Here is a 23,846-nt window from a genome sequence, read left to right as displayed (position 1 = left end):
ATACATTGCCATGCCCCTTCTTGTTCTCTGTTGCAGCAAACTGGAGAAGTGCAGCAAAAACTGGTCGGCAGACCAGTAAAAGTGGCTGGCTGACCACTTTTTCTAGTCTGCAGCAAAGGTAAGTGGTCGGTAGGTGGTCTCCAACACCACTCAGTGGTCGACCATGCTCCTGGAGGTCTCCATGGTAGAGCAAAAGCTATCTGGAGCTTTTTATAGTGTTCTGAGAACAATTGCAAACAGAGGCAAGTTGGGGCATCGCAATGGATTTCCGAATAAGGCGACCAAGCATGCATGCACTTCTCCCCCTGAGGACATCTCTTTACTGCTTTACTTAGCTTCTTTGCTTAGTTAGCTATTTGGTTCTGTACTTAAGTAGTTAATGCGTTTAACTATTCATTTGTGTTTGTAATAGCTTGTTAATAAATTAGCTTGTTTTGTAATAATTAGTTAACTAGGATTAGTTAATTAGTTTTGTTTTGTAATAATTAGTTTAATTAGCTTAGATTAGCTAGTTAGCTTATTCTTCGGACCCTTCGTCGAGAGGGCACAACTGTTGTAATAAGCGTGCGTGTATGTGATGCATGTCTTCCAACCCCCATTTCTTTCTCCTTTTTACTTCTCAGTTTTGGATGGTTAGTTTTAGGGCACATTTCAATTAGCATCCTTATGCTTGCATGCGTGCATCATTCATCTGTTTTTCATGCACCGGGCTCGACGCATCATACAAACTGCATTGTATCTCAATACGCTTACTTGAATACGTGTTTCACAGCATGTTATCAAGTTGCAATCACATGACATTCTAGATAGCCAAGCCTATTTTAGTTGCATTTCTGCATGTGTTGGATTAGGCATCTAGCATAGTTAGGATTCATGCATGATTTCTAATTAGCTTCTTTCTTTGGCTCGGAGTACAAGGTGAGTGTTTTTGCTTCAGCATCCTTGCATGAGTGTAAGTGACTGCCATGATAGCATGCTTACCATGAGGCTAATTGCTTAAGTGTTTAACTGCATGAATGCCTGTGGATGAAGGCTTCATTGCTTAAATTGGAACAATTCATCGAAATGCGAGTTTTAAGCCCACTTGAAGTGGAAAATCATGTTGTTTTCTAAGCCTACTTGAGGGTGGCAAAATCCACGACTTAGCCTACTTGCGAGTAGCAACTTCAAACCATTTTCAAACAAACAAACATTGAGATGTTTAGTTCCAACTTGAGTGATTTAGTCTATACTTGTATGTTGTGCGCATCACATAGTAATTCTAGATTAATAACCGGAATAAGAACACGTGTATTTTCAAAAACAACGTATCATGTTAGTAAAGGCCGATCCTTTGACCGGGCGAGTGGGGGTGCTCATTGCATGACCTTCCCCTCTCGTACCCAAGTTCCTGAGTCGAGGCAACTTTGGTGATGACGGACACATGGCCTTAGGCACGAGTCAGGGTTTCCTAAATTTTCCGAAACAAAACATTTAGGTGGCGACTCTGAAATCTGGCGAAGTAATCCATGTTTGGCGCTTTTTTATTAAAATTGATTTTCCAAAACGATTTGCCGAATTTGGACTCTTTGGTGATTTATCAGTCTCACATTGCACTTTGTGAGATTAGATTCAGAACCGTGACATGGGTCTGAACTATAGTAGCTAAGAACTACAATTCGCGCCCTCGCGCGCGGAGCGGAGTTCCGGGAGGTCTACAACTAGTTTGTTTCTTAAGAGTGAAATCCGGCTTTAACTCCCAAACCAGGAATCCGATTCGAGTCCTGTCTTCTCCCACAAGTCTCTCGTGCCTAGGCGATCGTGTGTGCCAAGTTTCGTGCTACAACAAAACCCAGAGCTCCTCAATGTTAGTTTAGAAGAATCAGCCCAAAGTACTCAAAATCAAAAAAAAATAAAATAAAAAAATAAAAATAAAAATCTTATAAACCACTCAGAGGCTTCTCCATCAATGACTGTTGCAGCATTATATCGTCTCGCAAATAGTATAGTGGTTTGGTTTTGATTTGAACTGGTTTGAAACACTTATCTTACGTATTAATATAGAATACATTCAAACATTAGAAGACCTAACCAAATTAGCATGAATAGGTGAAGAATACATATCAATTGATCCAATTCTGAAATTCAGTGCTAAGAATAGGAAGAAACTATTATATAACTCACATTCACACTCCATTTTCTTGTTGAAAAACATGGATTATTTTGGAAATTAGTTGTACAGAAGCTTAAGTTTTCTAGTCAACAACACAAATCCTTATTTCCATGTAAGGGTCATCTGTTTTAATTCCTGTATGGAGTATGCAGTGTTCATTAACACCAAAAAGATAAAGCTAGAGGCTTGAAATTTTCATCAACAACCCCAACCAAAATGCATATTATTTAGGCCAACTCTCAAGTTCCAATATATATATATATATATATATATATGTGCTCAAAATAATTGAATTGCATCAAATGGAAATGCAAAAATGAGGGGAAATTTAGCTGACACAAATATCTGACGCAATCAGCTTCCTCTTTGATGAATCTGATGGTGCATCTTCTTGGCAAAGAAAATTATTTCCTGCATATGCAAGTGAACTTCAAATGACAAATTAATTTTTAAAAATATTTTTTCACAAATTTTTTACTTTTCAGATACATCTAAGTAAGGTGCATCTAAAAAAGTAAAAAAAAATGTTTAAAATTTTAAAAATATTCACTAAAAACAAAAAAAGAAAAAAAACCAAAAAACTTAGTTTTCAAAAAACTTAATTCAGAAAACTCAAACCAAACACACTGAATATTTTCTTTGGTAAGCTAAAGTAAGCATGGCTGAACACGATAACTTCTTCAATTTCTGATTAAGGAAACAAATATATCAACATTCGAAAAATGAACAAAAAAGAATGTAGAAAGAAAATGTATTGCTTTCGATCATGATTAAACACTCTAAACATCTCCGTGGCAAGCAGGGAAAGAAGCATTTGTGGTTTTTCTTCCTGATTCAATTTAGTAAATGCCCATTATGTTTTGTTCTTCCATGGACTCATTTATTTCATGTTTTGTACAAATTCCTTATATTCAAACTCCTAACTCAAACCCAGTTGGTTTTTACTATATTCACATCTCAACTACTAGAAACCCCAAATAACTACTGATATTTCAATGGGACGCTAAATGCTTAAAACCCCAGCTGTGACATTAACTCATTATCTACCAATATTATATCCTTTTCCATTGGAAACACATAATCAATACTCCATTTAAACTAACAGAACTTATTTCCATTTAAAGCCTTAAAAATAAACCAACAAAAATCAGATAAAATGAAATTTTGGGACCCCCAGCTATAATTAGTCCTCATTATTTGAGTTTCTAGAGCATAAAATGCAAAACCCTTTCAAAGAATTGAACTTCTAGGGGGGGAAAAAAAACTTGTATAAGAAAAAAAAAATTGGGATTACAAAGGAAATGATTACCACTCAACACGAACCCATAAATCAAAACAAATTAATAAGTACAAATAATGTAATATACTGAAAGACTGGACAAAGAAAAATTAAAACACATATTGAGAGAGAGAGAGAGAGAGAGAGAGAGAGATGAGAAGGAAGAAATACCTGTTAAGAAATTTCATTTTGCAGAGATGGTCTTGGTTTCATTGTTAAAGGTGGGTCTTGAGAAGCAGATACTTTTTTTTGAAGGTCGATTTCATTGTTGAAGGTGGGTCTTAAAACACATATATAACATGCTGCATCTTTTTTTTTTTAAGATACTTATTTTATTTTTTTTTGGGTTCATAACATTTGTTTGGTGTTTTAATGGGTGCCACAGTTAGGTCCCCAAAGTGAAATCATCTTCACCTGATGTTCTAGAATTATTATGAATCATTTGATCAACACACGAAACAAAGAGGAAAAATAAGCAGAGCATTTTTTTTTCCAGAAAAATAGAGAGAGAGAAAAAACTCAGATTTGAAAAAAAAAATAAAGCAATTTTCAAAACTCAAATTTGATTATGTCTCTTCAAAATCCATTACAAAACTCATATTTTAATAAGATTGAAAACCCTTTACAAACCATGTGTCCAATACAAGGGGAAAAAAAAATATATATATATATATATATATATTCTCTTTCCAGCCCTAGAAAACATAGAAACAACAAATCAAGAAGCAAAAGGTCCAAATCTAGAGAACCATTTCTTCAAAAAACACTACAAAGAAACCCAAAATAGAGAATAAAGGAAAGAGATAGTAGAAAGAGAAAGCACGTACCAAATTGGTGAGCGGAGAAGATGCGGGGGCAACCGGCAAGGCTACTAGTGGCGGCGGCAACAGGCAAGGCTAATAGAGGCGACGGCAATGGCGATCAGCATGGTAGAGGAGAGGTGAGACAAATGTTGGTTACCAATTTGTGAATACGATGAGATGTTTAGATCTGTTAGGGTTTAATTTGAAGATCTTTTGTTTAGGGGATTGGGGATTAGGGATTTGAGATTGTGAGAAACAAAAGGGGGGAAAGAATGGGGGGAATTCGGATAGAGCGGGAAAACGAAAACAAAAAGAAGAAAAGAATAGGAGAGTTAGATATGCGGTGTGAACCACGAGGTTTGGTCAAAACAAAATGTTTAAAAAAAATTAAAAATATAAATTTAAATATATGTTTGTTTAGGCTTAAAATATTTATATTTATTTTTTATTATTTATGACAATGGGATCATACACATTATAATTGGAAAAAAAAATTTGATTGGAAAAAAATTATTTGAAAAAAAAATTATTTAAAAAAAATTAATTAAAAAAATTTGTTAGTCAAATTTTTAAATTTCTGTTTAAAAACCAACGTAAACTCATTTTTTGAGTTTACAATTTTTCCTCAAATTTATAAACTGAGACAACCATTTATAAACTAAAAAAATTATCAAACAAGTTTTTATGACAGTTTTATAAATTTTTTGTAAACATAAACTAAAAACGAAATAGTTACCAAACAGGCCCTAAACAATGAATCCATGGTTCGTTTAGTAATTTTTTATTTGCGACAGGGGTATCGTCATCACCGATAACCTGTATTTGCGACGGGGAAAGGTTGCCATAGCAAAAAAAAAAAAAAAAAACTCGTTTTTTTGCCAAAAACCTCCGTGTCCATTTTGTTGTGCAATGAAAGAAACAGAAAATGAGAGAGAACCGAGAGATGATCAGCGATAGAAAGAGAAAAAGATATGAACAAGAGAGATATAGAGAGAAATAAAAAAAAAAGAGAAAAGAGGTGAGCAAGAGAGACAAAGAGAGATGAGAGAGATAGAGAAGAGAGATGAATAAGAGAGATAGAGAAGAGAGATGAGCGAGAGACATAGAGAGAAAGAGACAAAGAGAGAGAGAGAGACCCATTTTTTCCTTTTTCAACAACAATGGGCTTAGAGAAAGAGATAAGTGTGATTGAGAGAAATGAACGATTGAGAGAGAAGAGAGATAAGTGAGAGAGAGACACAGAGAGAGAGAAATAAAGAGATAGAGAGAAAGAAAAAAAAAGAGAGAGAGAAACAAGATGAGCGAGAAATAGACAAAGAGAGAGAGAGAGACAGCAAAAAGAGATGAACAAGAGATATAGAGAGAGATGGAGAGAGAAGAAAGATGAGTAAGAGAGATGAGAGAGCCAGAGAGAGGAGTGATAAGTGAGAGAGAGACACAGAGAGGGAGAAACAGAAAAAAAAAGAGAGAAACAAGATGAGAGAAAGAGAGAGAGAGACATAACAAAAAGATATAAACAAGAGACATAGAGAGAAAGACATAGAGAGAGAGAGAGAGAGAAGAAAAATAAGCAAGAGAGATAGAGAGCGGAGAGAGATGAGAGAGCCAGAGAGAAGAGTGATGAGTGAGAGAGAGATGAGAGATAAAGAGAGAGAGATAGAGAGAGAGAAGAGAGATGAGCGATAAATACACACACACACACACACATAGAGAAAGAGAAGCACATTTCATTTTTTGACTTTTTTCTCTTTCAACAAATGATTAAGAGAAATGAGAGATGAGCGATTGAAAGAAGAGAGAGAGAGAGAAAAAAAAAAAAAGAGATCGATAAATCGAGATGGAGATCGGTAAATCAAGAAGATGGGAGGAAGAGAGTAAGCAACGTGAGCACAGTGTGGGAGAGAGAGAGAGAGAAAGACATAGACAGAAACACAAAGAGTAATGAGTGAGAGAGAGAAAGAGAAAGAGAAAGAGAAAGAGAAGAGAGAGAGAGAGAGATACAGAGAGACAGAGAGATGAAAAAATGGGTGAAACACTATAAAAATTTTAGTTTTTTGCCGTCGCTAATGCTTCTACTGCAGTCTCATCAAAACAGTCTTTTTTTTTTTTTTTTTTTGCGACGGCACCTATTACCGTCTCAAAAAACTCTCTTATTTGCAACTGTAGTTCATGCCGTCACAAAAAACAGCTTTATTTGTGACAGCATAGGTTACTGTCGTAAAAAATGCACATTATTTGCGATGGCAGTTGTTACCGTCGCAAAAAAGTTGCTTTTTTGTGACAGAAAGGGGTGCCGTCGCTAAAAACCCATTTATTGGCGACGGCAAGTGGTGCCGTCACAAAAAATCACTTTTTGCGACGGTAAGTGATGCCGTCGCAAATGCTTCCATGTTATAAAGCCCCTTTTCTTGTATACTATTAATTTCATATGAAATTGACATAATTATTCCATCTACATAAACTAATTTCACAAAAATGATTCTTTCTCACTAGATAAAATATTAGTAAATTGAATGTGCTTCATGGTTTAAAAAAAAAACACTTTAGTGTTCATTCACGAACAATATTAGTATAAATGTGTGATTCATAAACCATAAAAGAGACCTTTGGAGGCTTTCATAAGTTGTGTTGTGACATATTGATTTTCCATTGCAGATCTATGGCTCGGTGTTCATGAACAATGTTCTTGGATTTTCAGTCCTTTTATCATCAATTTATTTCCGTAGATTGTCATGGGATTTCTGAGCTGAAGTACTGATGATTTTGATCTTGGTCTGTGTGATAATGATCTTGGTTTCAGCTCAAGTTTCAACTCCAAATTTCCCATTTGGACATCTTTGGTGGCATACTTGCTATGCCCGTTGTCTTTGATCTTGGTTTATGCATTTGATGATTATTTTAGGTGGTCTTGAAACTCAAATTTTGCTTCAAATCTCATTGAAAATTTTAGATAGATAGGAAGACCAAAACTGTGTAATTTTTTCTGAACTGTAAGGAAAATGAATGTAATTTACCCTATATTTTTATTGCCTTCAAACACCTTCAACAAATACCACCACATTACTTAAAAATTTGTAACAAAATTTTAGAAACCAGTTTTTTAAATATTCATACATATGGACAAAAATTTTAAAAAATAAAATTGACAATTAAATATAATGTAATAAATCATGACATCATCAGAGAATTGTGATTTTCACTTACATTAATTTCATCATTGAATAATACATCTTTTATTCTGATTTATCAAGCAAAATGATTTAGAATTTCAAGTAAATTAGAACTCTAATGAATCAACCGCATCTTCACCAATATCTCCTAGCTGAGACTATCCAACAGTTAAAGAATGTATAAAATATGTATTTTGTGTACCCAATAGATATGCAACCCAATCTGTATGCGTACCAGTATTTGTACAAGTACGGCAATATAGTTTCTTATTCAAACAAACCATAAACTCTAAACAAACTCAAAAGTATTTTGTAATAAAACTCGCTCATAAGTTCTGAATTTATCATATGGGAAAAACTATGGTACACACCGTCTGAAAGGTGTGCACTATATGTACTTTATAATTACAAAAGAAAATGATATAACTCCATACTTTCTGAATCATAACTAATATATATATATATATATATAATCAAACACAAAAAAGTCATAACTAAATATCTCAAAATAATGTTATAACCAAAAAAGAAAATTGATCATAACTAAAAAGAAAAATGGCATAATCAAATGTACATATGGTATGGGATATGTATAATAGAATTGTCCCTTATGATATTTATAAAAGGTGATAATAGTGTTATTTTCAATTACATGGTAGTTTTTTTTTTTAAAATTACATAGTAATTGATGAGTCATAAATTTTTTCACAAGACTGAGTGGAATATAAGGCTTATAACTATTTATTCAATTAAAAAAATTGTTTTAAATATATGAACTTTTTTACCTCATAAAAATTTAAAAAGTTACTGGAAAAGATCTTGCCAATACAAGAAAAAAATGGTAGAATATACATCTTTTAAATTTGTACAAAAAAAGGCACAACCCCCTTAAACAAAAGTGCATTAGTTGAGTTGGTAAGAATCGGACCGTTTATTTCTAAGACTTAGGTTAATTTTTTTTATTTTCATTTCTAATTTTCTTGGATCAGATACAAAATGAATGAATGGAACAAAAATTGGGACAAACCAAATTTGGGCTAGAGAATGGGTCTGATTGGAGTATGAAAAGTTAAACAAGTGGGCTGGACTAAAGAAGTGTAGAATTTGGACTAGATCAGTTGGGCCACAATAGAAGAGCCCATACAAGTTGCAGGAAACAAGAAGTTGGACACCAGAATTGTGTGTCAGTTTTGACAGTCACAAGTACTAGGACCCATCACTAATTATACAATCACACGTGGCATCCAATCTCTATGGATAGTTGACCACATAACTCCTATTCCTACCTAAAAAAAAGTCTTAGCTTATTTGTTTCTGGTTTTCAAAAAAATAATTTTTAAAAAATTTTATTTTTTGTATTTTAATATTTTTTAATATTTTAAGTAATTTTTTTTTTAATTTTTAGACCCACCTAATATAAATACACTTAAAAATATAATATTTGTAAAAAAAATCTTCAAAAAATAAACTAAATATCAAAAAATACAAAAAAAAATTACAAAAATTCAATACAGTTCTCCTATTTTTTTGTGTATTTATTAATTTTTTAAAAATATTTTTTCACAAATATTTTACTATTTAGATATATCTAAGTAAAGTGTATCTAAAAAAAATAAAAAAATTACTTAAAATTTAAAAACTATTCACTAAAAACAAAAAAATACAAAAAATAAAAAAATAATTTTTAAAAAACTGAATTCAGAAAACTAAAATCAAACACACGTATTTCCCTTTCCTTAACACAAAGGCAAATTTATTTTTTTTAATTTAGTAATATGTTAATAAGTTAATTGGTTGATTTGTATCAAAATATATATATATATATATAATTGATTAATAATTAAAGAATAAATGAAAGAACAAATTAATTTAAATATTTAATAGAATCTGACATCATTAAATCTAAAAAATAAAACTAATTTTTTATCCGAATAGCATTACTCATTCCCTACAAATTTAGGTAAGAAAGGGTGAGTGACTAATCTTCTATTCATATCCACAATTAAAATATGTAAGTTAAAAAAAAACACTTTGTCTATAAACTATGGAGTAACTCTTTTCTTACTTTTATTTTCAAGGGTAATTGGAGAAAACCTCGTTTATTTTAATAATTTTTTAATTTTTGACAGAATTATAATGCAAAAAATTAATATATTTTGGTTGCTTTTTTAATTTTTTACAAAAAAATATGCAAAAAGTAAAGAAAAAATGAAGGTAAAATTGCTTTTCTTTTGGAATCATGATTCTAATAAAAAAAAATTCAAAACCCATAATCAAACGCTCAATTCAAAACTCATAACCAAACTCTTTTTAAAACACTATTTTTAAAACCAAAAAAAAATATTTCAAATTTTTTTTTATTTTGTTCTTTAAAATTATTTTTTATTTTTTGAAAAAAAAATATTTTTTTGATTTATTTTATTTTTTAAGAAAAATATGTAAAAACTTTTAAAAATAAGTTAAGAAAAATATTTATTTTTTAAAACTTTTCATGTATTCTTTTCTTGGGCATAATATTTATTATTTATTATTTATTAATTTATTCTATATTACAAAATGTCTCGCTCAATATACATAATATTATCGTTATTATTCCTCTATTGATCATCCATCCGATTAAAAATTTGATACTTTACAATTTTCATCACGAAAAATGTCATTTTTGACAATTACTAATCAATGTTAAAGTTCGACGTTTGTAAACCAATGAACACACGCTAAATTGAATATGTTTGCCTTTAATAAGTAAAAATATGTAAGTTTATTTGATACGTATTATTTTAATATTTATATAAAAGGTTGAGATTATTGAGTAGAATACGGTACAAAATTACAAAACAGTGGAACATGAGAACTTCAGTGAATCTAACTTGTCCCTATATACATCCGCCCCTACCAGCGTTTCCATGTGAAGTAATTTTGTGTTCTCTGAACACAATACTGATTGTGTAGTATGTACTTATATCATTGGAAAAATGAGCAAAACATGGCAAAAAAAAAATAAAATCATAAAACACCACCAATCGGGCACATGGTCACGTGATGTTCCGGTCTCAACTGATAATTTTTGCTCAACATGGCCAATATAAGTCTCCAGATCATCTTGAGCTGAAGCATGTGATTGAATTTCCACTTGCCAAGAATGACATAGAACACAAGAGCAACTGTTGAAGTGCCTCCTGTTAATATGAAGAGTATCCAAAAGCTGTTGAGGCTGAAGCTAGGGTTTCCATGATCAGATTCCATGTCCAAACACAGCTCAGTCCCAGTCATGCTGTTCTCTAACTCCCTCAGTTTACCACTCTCTGCCACCTTCAATAGTGCTTCATTTATATCAGCAAGCATTGGAGATCCCTTTGGAAATACCTGAGTCACAAACCATTACAAGTTATATGAGTCATATCCATTCAAATGATCATATTTGTTTTCGCAATTCATACCTAATCTTATTTTGCACATTTGCATCTTCACCTTTCAGTTGTAACAATCAAACTTTTACGTTTTTAATCAGTGTCAATGTCTCCTTTCCCTTCCAATTTATTAGATAAATTGACTGAATTTGTGATGTGAATGTCAAAATTAGGCCACATATCATACAATGACAATTTTTGGCCAATTTCTGTATCAGATTTGGATAGAAAGAGGGGCATTGGCATTTGATTAAAAGCATTAGGATTTGATATCCACATTTGAGAGATGAAGAAGAGGGATTGAGTATATAGTGTAGGGGTACAAAGTGTAATTTACTTTTCTTTTTTGGCTTGATGAAAAGATAGGAGGGCACAACCAATCGTAACAATTTTCCTCATGCATGATCAAAGGAGACCCTACTTGTTGGGGATCCAGACTAGAAGCGCCTAGATGAGCTTGACAAAATGAGGATACTTCACATGGGAGAATCGCAAGCGCTCTCTCACGATGAACTTGAGCCATACATGAATCAGTCGCACTAGGGTCCTAGTGAGTGAAAGTTGGAAGTAGAGGTAGATGTCGCCCCCATAGAGACACAAAACTTTGAGTCACTTGCTCACCAAATCGAGTGAGAGTGAGCTCCCACCCGCTAGGCTACCACCCTTGGTGGTAGAAGTGTTCATATTCACATCCAAGGTTTCTGTTACTGAATTTTACAGAAATCCAATCAAATAATCTAATATCCAAACACAGCCTTAAAACAAAATGAAGTGACTTACAAATCCAAAGCCTCCAATTTTATACGACGGCCCTGCTAGGATGAAGCTCTTGCAGTACATGGCGAGGAACAGTTTTGCGAAAGGAACTTCAAGAAAGATGGCTGCAATTTCTCCACTCTTGAGCGCTCGAGCATAGTCTTGGGGCGAGCTAAAGTTCTTGAGGTTGGTGGACTTGAATCCCAAGACATCTTTCAAATATGTTGAGACATAGGATCCCTTGCCGTGCCCAACCTTTGAGTTGCTATTCTTCAAGGTTTCAATGTTTCTTGTCGCGGGCTGAAGCTGCTGCACAGTGAGCATGCTGGTGAGGCTGGCAGTGTAACTTTGGGTGATGACTAGTGCCACAAAGAGCCACACCACCATTGCCATTCTTGACAAATTGCTATGAAGTTTTTCCCCTGTGCTCAAAACAATAATAACCAACCAAAGTCACATTATTGTTAATTAGCTGAATAATCTTCTCCTAAACAATTTGAGGGTAGAAGGCTAGTATGAAACCTTAGCCAGTTTCCTATTTTTTTGTTTACATAAAACAGAGAGAAAAAAAAAATTGTTTTTATTTTTTAAAAACAAGATAAAAATCCAGTGGCAAAGCTGTTGGTGGTTGATAGAGGCGTCTAGTAGCAAAGCTAGAAAATTAATTTAGAGGGGGCAATCATTAATCACAACGTTGATTTTTTTTCCCCCCCTTATTTTTGTAATCAATAACAATAAAATGATAAAAAGTTTTTGAACTAATAATAATAAGAAAACTTATTCATTACAAATTTTTTAATGTAAACTTTTACAATTGATCATGGCCACTTATCATCTTTCAAAAATAAAAAATAAAATTCCCTAATCAAAATTCTTAATTTTAGCACAAACCATTACAAATCAAAACCCCTACTCCAGCACAAGTTACTATTTTAAATAATTTTTTTTGAGCATATCAAAATTTTTAATTTTAACACATAACTAGACATTAAAATTAAAATCAAAACATAGCATTTTTAGCACAAATATATATATATATATATAATAAATAAAAATACAAAGTGAGGGGAATGAAAATTGTTCACTGGAAGGTTGCCTGGGGTCAGCTGGCCTACGATCAACGGTGGCCCGTGGCTAGAGATGGTAAGAAAGGGAGGAGAGAGCATGAAAATCGTTCTGATTTTTTTTTTTTTTAAATGTGGAATTGATTCTATTTTTATGAAAATGAAAACAATAAAGAAAAATAGTTTTCGTTTCAAGATTTCCAAAAAAATAAAATAAAATAAAATAGAAGGGATTATGTTGTGTGTCACTTACCATGCAAAGAGAAGAGTGTGGTGAAGGCTAACCAAAGCAAGGTCCCAATTTGATCCATGACAGAGCCTTGAAGTTCAGGGCAGTGATTTCTCTCTATTAACCACACAACAAAGCCATTGTATATGTTGATAGCCATTATTAGAATCCACATGTCTGTTGTGAATGGTTTCATGAATAACAAAGCTCTGTTTGTTTGTGATTGAACTGGGACTATCATCACCAGTCCTGATTCTGTGTATGGCTCTGTGAATTCTGCATACTGATATCTCCTTGCTATTATTTTTACATCACCAACTACTCCACTGAAATTCTGCTCCAATGCATAGATAAATCCCAAAGTAAAAGCAAACGTTATCAGTTTATTTCTAGTCACAGAAAAGAGTTGGCCCAAAAGCTAAAGCAAGAGGAGAAGAAGACGAAAGAAGGCCTACTTTTTGTACAATCCATTCATTTTGGTTAATTATTCAGTAATCCCGGTCTTATAACATTATGTATGTGGTGCTTCAAATGAGTCACGTAGCAAAAAGACAAATGATAATTTACTTAATACGCGTTTCTATTTTCTCATTGGTCAGATAAATAATGCCACATGGCATTATGAGACTATTGAATAATTTTTCTTTATTTTGAGAGTCGTGTAATTGTCTAGTGTAATTTTTGTAATATTTCATCCTATATTGGCTTTGTAGGAAAAGTTTTTAAGTATTTTAAAACCGCTACAGTCCAGCTCAAAATAGACAATATTGTTACGATTTGAGATAGAAGTATTACAATTTGGTATTAGAGCAAACGAGGACATGTCGTTTTGCAATAAATCTAAAAACATATTTTTTTTGTGCATATTTTTTTTAAAATTTTTTGTATGTTTGAAGCATTTTTGAGACATCCTGCGGCACTATTACATCTATTAAGTTGAACTTAGTAAGGGGGATTTTTTTAAAAATTGTTTTGTCCTGAACCTTCAGTTTGGGCATTCATAACAAATTAGCAAAATCATTAATTTATTTAGAATAATTAGTCAAATTGAACAAAAATCTTTCTTGTAGTCTAGTCAAAACTTGCAAAAATGATTTTATAAATAGTAACTACTATTTTTTTTTTATTCACATTTACTAGTCACCTAATTTTTTATTCTTAAACAATTTACACTTTTTCATTTTCTCTCATAAAAGTATTAAATCACTACAACAAAAACATACTTTAGTGGCACTACACTAGTGGCATATTTTTAGAAAATGTCACAAAAAATGATATTTAGTGGCACGTTTTTGAAAAATGCCACAAAACGACAAACATAAAAGGCTGTAGTGACATTTCAATGAACAAGTGTCACAAAACTACAACAAAAACATACGTTAGTGGCACTACACTAGTGGCATATTTTTAAAAAATGCCACAAAAATGATATTTAGTGGCACGTTTTTGAAAAATGCAACAAAACGACAAATATAAAAGGCTCTAGTAACATTTCAATGAACAAGTGTCACAACACTATAACAAAAACATATTTTAGTGACACCATACTAGTGGCATGTTCTTAAAAAATGTCACAAAAAGAATATTTGGTGGCATTTTTTAGAAAAATGTCATAGAGCCACAAACATACAAGGCTCTAATGGCATTTCAATTAAAAAAAGTGTCACTTCACTACAACAAAAATGTCACTACAACAAATTTACACTTTAGTGACACTACACTAGTAGCATGTTTTTAGAAAATGCCACAAAAATAAAAATTGGCATTAAATGTTTTAGAAAAATGCCACAGAACCACAAAACATATAAGGCTCTAGTGACATTTCAATAAAGAAATGTCACATCAATTTTATGACATTTTATAAAATAATGACACAAAAAATTATGTTCGTAACGTTTACCAACAGATGCCACTAAACTTTAGTTGCAATGGCATTTTTTTTAAAATGTCAGGACACTAGGTAGGTGCAAATTATTTTTTATGGCACTTAGGTGAAAAGTGTCATAAACAAATATTTTACAGCATTTTGAGAAATGTCACTAAGCCAAAAACTTTCCAAGCTTATAATGACATTTTTGAAAAAACAAAAAATGTCAATATATTTTCTAAATTTTTAAAATGCAGTAAATGATTAAAAATAAATGAATTAAACTCAATATACACTGCAGGAAAAAGCATATTCGGCGACTAAATTTCCTGACCAAAAAAATTTGGTTGCTGAAAGTATAGCTTTCAGCAACCAAAACAACATTAGTTGCCAAAAGTAAAACTTTTTGGCGACTAAACAATTTTAGTAGCCAAAAGTCTACAATTGGCGACTAAAACTAAGTTTGGTCGCTAATTATATGGGTTTTAGTGACTAAAAAATTTTTAGTAGCCCAAAGTAAAGCTTTTTGGCGACTAAAAAAATTTAGTAGCCAAAAGTCTACAATTGGCGACTAAAAATAAGTTTGGTCGCTGATTATATGGGTTTTACCGACTAAAAAAATTTTAGTAGCCAAAAGTAAAACTTTTGGTGCCAAAAAAAATTTTAGTATATAAAAGTCTACAATTGGTGACAAAAAAATAAGTTTAGTCGCCAAAAGTGGTCATTTTTAGCGCGGGAGAACTAAAATCCTAAGGCGGGAATAAAATTTTTTGGTGACCAAAATTTTGGTAGCTGAAAGTGCATTTTCGGCGACCAAATCCGATTTTGGTCGACAAAAGTTAAGTTTTTTAGCAACTAAAAAATAATTAGTAGCCAAAAGTATAGAATTGACGACTAAAAAATATTTTTAGTCGCCAAAAGTAGTCTTTTTTTTTTATTTTGGTAGTAAATAGTTTATTTTACATAAATTATGTTCAATAAAATAATTATGTTTATACATATACTTTTATATTAATATGGATGTATGTACTATATAAATAATATATGTTGCATATATAATCATGTGGTGCTATAGAGGTGTAGTGGGAAGAGTGTGGTATATAAGGTTTATGGTGCGGAAGGTTGGCGGTTCGAGTCTCCGCAAGAGCGGATCAAATTGTTCTACAACGAATTATCGTCATGAATGACCCTTGTAGCGTCACGAATAGTGCCTACCATGATATTAAAGTGTCACTAAAAGGTTTTAGTCTTGATGGTGTAATGACACTTGCAAGTGTCACTAACTCTTTTTTTAATGGCGCTCGATAGTGCCACAAATAATATCTACCATGACATTAAAATGTCATTGAAAGTTTTCAGCCATGATGGTGCAGTGGCACTTGCAAGTATCTACCGTGGCACTCGTATCTACCGTGGCACCGATAGAAGTGGTACTTGTTCAAAATGCCACAAGACCAAAAAATGTCATTAGAAGAATAGTTTTGTGGCACTTTCAAATGTCACTAAACTAAGAAAATGTTGTAGTGAATGAATATTCTTAAATGAACCCAAGTAAAATAAAGAGCATCATTGGAGTGTAAAAATTAAAAAAAAATGACAAGCTAAGATAGTAAAGTAAAATTTTAGTTCTTCTAGAAATACAAAACAAAAAATTGAAACACAAATCTCTCGTTTGGACGTAGAGAATTGTGTCTAATTCTGTGTTTTTAGACTTTTTGTAAAATTTAGAGATGTTGGAGATGATGCAAGAGAACAGAACAAAGCATGTAAGTACTAAATATTCTTACCTTCAAGTGAACTTGCTTCACCAAATCATCGTAGGGACCATCAAATGGTACAAATTCATATGGAAAAGCATATGGCAAGAGTTCTATTGTTGCTTTGAAGACTTCAATTGAAAATCCAGTAAATGAAAATTGTTTTGTCCGATCATCGTACTCCACATTTACAAACTGTTTGAACGTTGATCCGGTGGGCACGCCAATTCTCAGCCGTTCGATCTCTGTGGAAACAGTCCATCCTTTTGGAGTATACCAAGGTCCCCCAGGCCAAAACACTTGCCCCAAAACCTGCATTGATGAATTGTAAAAAACTGTTTGATCAATTGCCTCTGAGAAGCCTCTTCCTTCTGTCCAAAACCCGAGTTCTCTGTAACTCTTTCCAATCACATTGACAATCTGGAATGTCTGTGATGGAGCTAATTTCCTTCCATTGAATTGAATTTTACCAGTCAAGCCATTGAAATCAGTTGATGAAATTTTTTGTATGATTTCTTGGCCCTCCGATTTACCTGCATCTCCCAATGCCAGAGCGACCGCCCACGTGGCATCGTAGGCTTGGACTGCAAAAATCCCAGGTTCGTGGTTTTTTTCTTCAGGGTGGTTTATGCTGAATTTTTTTTTGAATTTCTTGCTGAATTCTTGGAAAGGTGGCCCGGTTTCAGGGAAGTAGGCCTTGATACCGATTACACCTTGCATTGAGGAAATGACAGAGGCGTCCAGGGAATAGATTAGACTTGTGATTGTGTCTGTGGTGATCCATACATAGTCCTTTGTCATCATTCCCATTTTCTTTGCTTTGGCAAAGAAATGGATTGCCAGTGGGAGAGAGACATGAACCACGAAGACTCTGCATTGCTCGCCTTTAAGCCTCTGGAGCTCTTCGGAGAATGAAGAGGATGGGAATGGTGGGAGAGCTATAAGCTGATCAATTTCAGCACCCACTTCGCGTAGGGCAGTTGATAAATGAGATATGACACCATTAGAAGCTGAGTTTGTCGTGTCCTCATATATCAGAGTGACTCTATGCCATTCCCATGACTGGACAATTGCAGCCACGGCTTTCATTTGTGAGCGTTGATTGGGCGAGGAGGAGGCTCGGATGAGGACTGGCCAACGCAGCGTTGCCCATTCCGGGGTTGAATCGGTGGCAAGAGAGAGAATGGGAATGTGAGCTTGGGTGCAAACATCGGCAACCAGTGATGATTCTTCCCATGAGTGAGCTCCTAGAATTGCTTGCACTTTCTTTGTCTTGATGAGGCTTCTAGCTGCATTCAACATGATGACAATTAGGCCACAAGAGTTATGTTTAGTGAATTTGATCCTCAAACTAACAAAATTTGAGTTTACATGATCCTAACAAGGAGAGTTAAAAAAGTATTTTCGGACTTTTTGCATGATAGGCCAAATTTTGCCGTCTTTAGTTCTTCTCTATTCTTAAAATTTGTGTTCAAAATTTTTACTTCTATAAAACATGAAAAGAAAATTCAAAAAATTCACTGAATACAAAAAAATAAATAAATAAAAATAATCCACATCAACTTGTGTGAACTTTTCTAATAACAAACAAGCCAGCTTTTCTTAACATTAATCAAATGTATAAATTTTTTTGAAGCAATAATTTTATCTAATTTTTTTTTTTTTAAAAAAAAAAAAAAAAAAAAAGCAATTATGAAACCCATCCTAACTTCTTTCTTTTAGCTTGGGGGGTTTCCCTCAATTTAGGACCTGTTCAACCGGCTGTGCCATTGCCCGAAGCTCAAAGATAAGCTAATAACATATTGAATTACATATATATATATATATATATACCTGCAAGAGCTGCCTGAATGGGTTCACTTTGCTTGCTAATCATTGGAATGTGAAGACGAAGAAGCAAGCTTTGATTGGTGGTGGTTTGAGTATTGAAATCATGAATTGCTATCTCCATGGCCACTTTGGCCTCTTTACCCATCCTAGAACTGCTGTTATCTACTATGGCACCTATATTCCCACTTTCACTCTTTGGCGTTGCTGATTCTGTTAAACACACCAACAAGACTAGTAAAAATGCAATGCTGTGAGAATAGAAGAAACAGGGATAAGGACCAAGTTCCTTTTTCATTTTTGGAAGAATGGTCATGTAAAGCAGCCCACACACACCTTGTGTAATGTAATATATGGAAAAGGAAAATTGATATATGAAAACGTGTTGATTCCAGTGTGGTCAAGATCAAATTCCCAAAATTGTGGCATTTCTTACCCCAACTGTTTCCAAGAAATTCAGGGCATTCTAATTCCTTTCTTCGTTTATTGGAATTTCAGAGGAAAGTGCAGGCTATAATTAATTAATATCCAGGGGAGCTTGGGTATATAAACGATCAATAATGACAGAGACTCTCACAAAATACAATTCTCACAATGTTGAAAATGATTTGAACCATTCATGTCACTGTCAGACACAACTCCAAAAAATTCAAATACATCAATGGTTAATACATCGGTAGAAGTTATGAAGTCCTTCTTTGTGGGGGTTCCAAACATTTTCTATAAACAATTTGCTTTTCCTTTTTTTTTAATAATATTTTATAGGAAAATTCTAATATGTACGCATTTAAAAGGGTGTATCATATATCCTCCTAGTTATACTATTTTCTTCTTTAGTGCCATTTTGAGAACATAGTAAAAAGCCACGTTTTTGGACAAAATGTCCAAAAACGCAACAAAATCCCTTTGGGAAGTACCAAAAACGCAGCCCTAAAATTACAAATTAGGGCTTATGAAAAAAAAATAAAAAAATAAATCTCTTATGTTGGGTAAGGATATTTTGGTCATTTTAATTTGATTTGACACCATAAATAAATATTAAACTAAAAATCAAAAAGTCAACTTTTTACCAACTTTCCAAATCACTTCCAAAAAAATCAAAAAGCTTGGTAAAAAGTCAAAAGTCAACTTTTTATCAACTTTCTAAAACAACCCTTAGTTGTGATATTATTTTAGTTATGACTCGTAAGATTTTAGTTATGACTCATATTGTGTGTAGTTCTGGCATTTGACTCAGAAAGTATAAAATAATGTCATATTTTTCTATAACTATAAGGTGCATATGGTATGTACTATTTTCTGTGTTATCTAAATTCACACTACTTATTCCCGTTATTACCCTCACTTCCTTGCAGCTACCTCCCAAATCCTCTCCCCTCCACCACTCCTCCTCCCAACCCCCCTTGCCTTCCTATCGCCCCTCCTCATCCTTCTTCTTAGGGTTTTAGAGGTGATAAGAGAGTGGCTATGAGAATTGCGAGAGTAAAAGAATGGTGGAGGGTGGCATGCGAGTAGGGAAGGAGGTCAAATCACCTTGGTGGGGGCTAATTGTGAAGGCTTGGTGTTTGGAGAAAGGTGTGTGCCATTTGTATCAAATGATATTTTGATTGAGGTAAAATAAAAATTAATTTTTATAAATAAAAAAAAAATAGTGTGAACTATAAGAAGAAATATAAGTGTTCAAATAGCAATTCATAAGATGAGTCCATTTTATATTAATTTTTTTAGGATAAATTACAATGACTACCTTTGAGGTTCTGAGTTCTACAATCTTGGTCTAAATACAATCACTCTTCTTTTATTTACACGTATACTAGAAAATTTATTAGAAAAATTAACCACTCTATTTGGTTTGGAGTTTTAAAAGAATTTCGTATTTTTATTTTCAGTAGATATCTAAAATAAATAAAAAAAATTATCAATGTTTATTTAGTTTTTAGATTTACCTCGTTTGATAACTTTCAATTTTAGCCAAAAAATTACTATAAGTCGTCATATAATTTTTTTACTTTTTTGCATATTTTTTTTTATAAAAAGTCAAAAAATTATTAAAATAATCTATTCTCAAACGAGGTAATTATATTTTTAAAAAGTACGAAGTTTGTATGAAAAAAATTTCAAAAATTCATTTCATTCCAAATAATACAAAAATTTCTTATTAATATACAACATCAAATTGGAAGTTTTTAGAAGAAAAAAAAATTATAAAAGATAATTTTTTTTAAACTTTTTGGAAAATTTCATATTTTTTAATTCTACTTGATTAAATGACATAAACATTTAAATTTTATTTATTTTTTTAAAAAGCTAATATTTTAGCTTTTTGGCTTCTTCTGTTTGTTTTTTTTTTTTTTTGTAGTTAATTTTTTTTTAATTTTTTAAAATTTGTTTACACAAGACAAACTCGAAAAGTGAAAAAAAAAAAAATTAACTTTGAAAAAATATCACTATAAACAAAAATAAAAATATCGTACACACGCTAGCTATTCTCTAAAAGTTTAGACAAAACGGATGTTTGGTAACATTTACGTTTTATGTTTTATGTTTATATTTATATTTTAAAAACTCAAATAAAAATTTTTTTGGTAAAATTTTTGATTTATAAATCAGTACTCTCAGTTTATAAATTTGGTCAAAAAATGAAAACACAAAAAATGTGTTTCCATTTTGAGTTTTTAGTTTTTTTTTTTTTACCAACCAACACTAGCCACCACTTGCCACCATTTTCCACCATTGTCTTTCGCCACCACCACCCACCACCCACCCCCCACCACCACCTGCCACCACCACTCACCACCCACCTGCCACCACCACCCACCACCCGCCACCACCACCCGCCACCCACCTGCCACCCACTCGCCAGCACCATCCACTCCTCGTCACCACCACCACCACCACCCACCACTCACCTGCCATCCACCCGCCACTACCATCCACCGCCCGCCACCACCACCCGCCACCTACTTGCCACCACCACTCACCACCCACCTGCCACCACTAGCCACCTACTACCAGCACCCACTTGCTACCCACTCGCCACTAGCACCCACCCGCCACCCACCTGCCACCACCACTACCACCACTATCCACTCGCTACCACCTACCACCCGCCACCGTCACCCACCCACCCACCCACCCACTACCACCACCACTACCCGCCACCTGCCACCACTACCCGCCACCAACTTAAACATTTTGTCAATTACGAAATGTGTTTGTAGTTTATGTTTTTTTAAAAATAAACAAAAATCAATTTATAAAATTTTTGTAAATATAAACTGAAAACGTAAATGTTACCAAACACACTCTAAAAAAATCAATATCCGAAAGTCACTGCAAAGCTGAAGAGTAAGAAGTTAAACACACTAGTTATTCATGATTTTTCATATAACTCAAAAAATTATTTGCAAACATATTAATTTTTTTCACCTCATAAAAAAATCAAAACCAAAAAAAACACTAAAAAAATAAACCCCAAACAAGGCTTTAATTTTTTGGGGGGGACAATTACATTAAAAACCCAAAAGTTTAAGTCTTGTAACAAAATGAACCATAAGTTTTTAATTCTGTCAATTCAAACTCTAATCGTTTGATTTCTTTTCAATTTAAATCATTGTCTATTTTTATTAAGTAAAATCAATGAAAAAAAAGTATTTTAATCATTAAATTTGATGTAAGTATTCATAAAATATCTAAAATATACTTTTCATTAAGTTTAATAACTCAAATACTTATTTTTTTCATCGATTTTACTTAATGGAAATAGGTAAATAATTTAGATTGAAAACAAATAAAAAATTTAAGGTTTAAATTAATAAAATTAAAAACTCTAGGTTATTTTTTTACAAGGCTCAAACTCTGAAATTTTTTTTTATTTTTTATTTTTTGTAATTTCCACTTTTTTTCCCCTAAAAACTCAACTTCCAAATAAAATAACATCAACCAAGATCTCAGCAAGTCAAAAAAAAATTGAAAAATGTAAAGTTATTGTTGCTCAAACCAATATGATTTAAATTATATGTAGTTATAAATGTTATGTATTTATTTAATCAATAATGACTTGGATCTCTTTTTTTTCCCACCCCCTTGATCCTCTCTTTACTTGATTGGTTACTTCTTTTTTTTTTCTTTTTTTCCTTCTCCTCCAATCACTACCCGCCACGTGTCTGTGAGGAGGGAGAGGGGGGTGGGATGGTGATTGGAGGGAATTTCAATCATCACCTAGAACAGAATAAATTGTCATCCCTCACAAACATGTTTTTATTTATTTTTTAGTCAAAAGCGTTGCCGCAAACAGGGACAAAAACACAATAGACTCATTCAACATGGCCCAATAAATATTCATTCAACCATGTTCAAAAAAATAAAATAAAATAAAATAAATATTCATTCAACCATGTTCAAAAAAAAAAAAAAAAAAAAAGAAAAAAAATATTCATTCAACTGAAAATGATATGATTATGGAAAAGTCTGAGTCATTGCGTGATATGTCCAAGTCAATAGATCTCTAGCTGAATTTTTCTTTGGTTTCTTACTTGGAGCTTGGAATTCCATTGAATATTATTCTTCAAGTTCCTAGTATTTTGATTAGCGGTATTATCATAAGTTACCAAAAAATAAAATAAAATAAAATAAAATTTATCTTGAAATGAGTTATATAATATAAATTTAAAATTAATATGATGTAAACAGTAACGGAGCTATGAATTGACAGGGGCACGTGCCCCCTTCATTTTTTTTTTTTTTTTTTTGCATGTAAGGAAAATAATTAATAAATATAAAATTTATATAGGAATAATATTTAGAATAATTTCTTAATGACATTTTTCAAATTAGGAAAATAATGATAGTTGTTTTGATTGAAAATGAAAAAACTACAAGTCACATTATTATGTATAAAAATTTTATAAAAAAAATTCAATACAACAGTGAAACTAAATCATCACTTATATGTAAATATAGTTAACTCTAGTATGAAAATGTGGAATTATTGAATTGTTAATTATATTTGACAAGTGATATTAACCTTTCATGCGTTATTTTACTATTGATTAGTGGCATCATATATCGATAATGGTGTAGTATCACTATTATTTATATATTATTATATAATCTATCATAAAACATATAAGACTCTTTTGCATTGCCTATAATACACTAGTTATAAGTGACACCATATTTTCAATTCTAATTTTTCACAAGGTCAATTGTAAAAACAAAAATTTAAAAACTTTTATATGAAATATTTAAGATTTTGTGCTTAATATTAATTTAAAAAATTATTATCTATTATTATGGATTATGAGAAAAAAAAATGAAATTTGAATTAATAAGTACCCCATCTGAACTATTTTTTCTGGCTCCACCACTGGATTTAAACACCATCTAAAACTAAAATCGTTATAATACGTTAAACAATTTTTTCTCGATTTATGATATTATTGTTTGGTTAATAAACATAGGTTTCTAACTTGAGAGTGATTATTCGATAGTCCAAGAAATACAGTCACGTGGTGTTTTACGAGTGATTAA

The 23,846-nt window shown here is 32.4% G+C and overlaps 1 protein-coding gene across 1 annotated transcript; it reads right to left on the bottom strand.

The window, feature by feature from the left end:
* Positions 1–10,127: 10,127 nt before the first annotated feature.
* LOC114305231 (glutamate receptor 2.1) lies at positions 10,128–18,704 on the bottom strand. The gene is made up of 5 exons (XM_082879855.1): positions 18,321–18,704; positions 16,518–17,776; positions 12,888–13,197; positions 11,595–11,992; positions 10,128–10,770 (listed from the first exon to the last, which is right to left on the bottom strand). Exons 1-5 carry the CDS (start codon positions 18,628–18,630, stop codon positions 10,411–10,413), a joined length of 2,637 nt encoding a protein of 878 aa, XP_082735981.1. The 5' UTR covers positions 18,631–18,704; the 3' UTR covers positions 10,128–10,410.
* Between the last annotated feature and the right edge of the window lie 5,142 nt (positions 18,705–23,846).

This window comes from Camellia sinensis, chromosome 7, assembly GCF_055761805.1.
Source record: "Camellia sinensis isolate YWXY chromosome 7, ASM5576180v1, whole genome shotgun sequence".
Taxonomy (NCBI): domain Eukaryota; kingdom Viridiplantae; phylum Streptophyta; class Magnoliopsida; order Ericales; family Theaceae; genus Camellia; species Camellia sinensis.
Note: the sequence above shows the minus strand (reverse complement) of the source record. Positions and strands in the feature narration are given on the sequence as shown.

Coding starts and splice junctions, on each gene's coding strand:
- LOC114305231 (XM_082879855.1), bottom strand. CDS start 18,630: ATGACCATTCTTCCAAAAATGAAAAAGGAACTTGGTCCTTATCCCTGT. Junction 17,777..18,320: donor CATTCAGGCAGCTCTTGCAG/GTATATATATAT, acceptor TGTTGAATGCAG/CTAGAAGCCTCATCAAGACA. Junction 13,198..16,517: donor TGAAGCAAGTTCACTTGAAG/GTAAGAATATTT, acceptor GCATTGGAGCAG/AATTTCAGTGGAGTAGTTGG.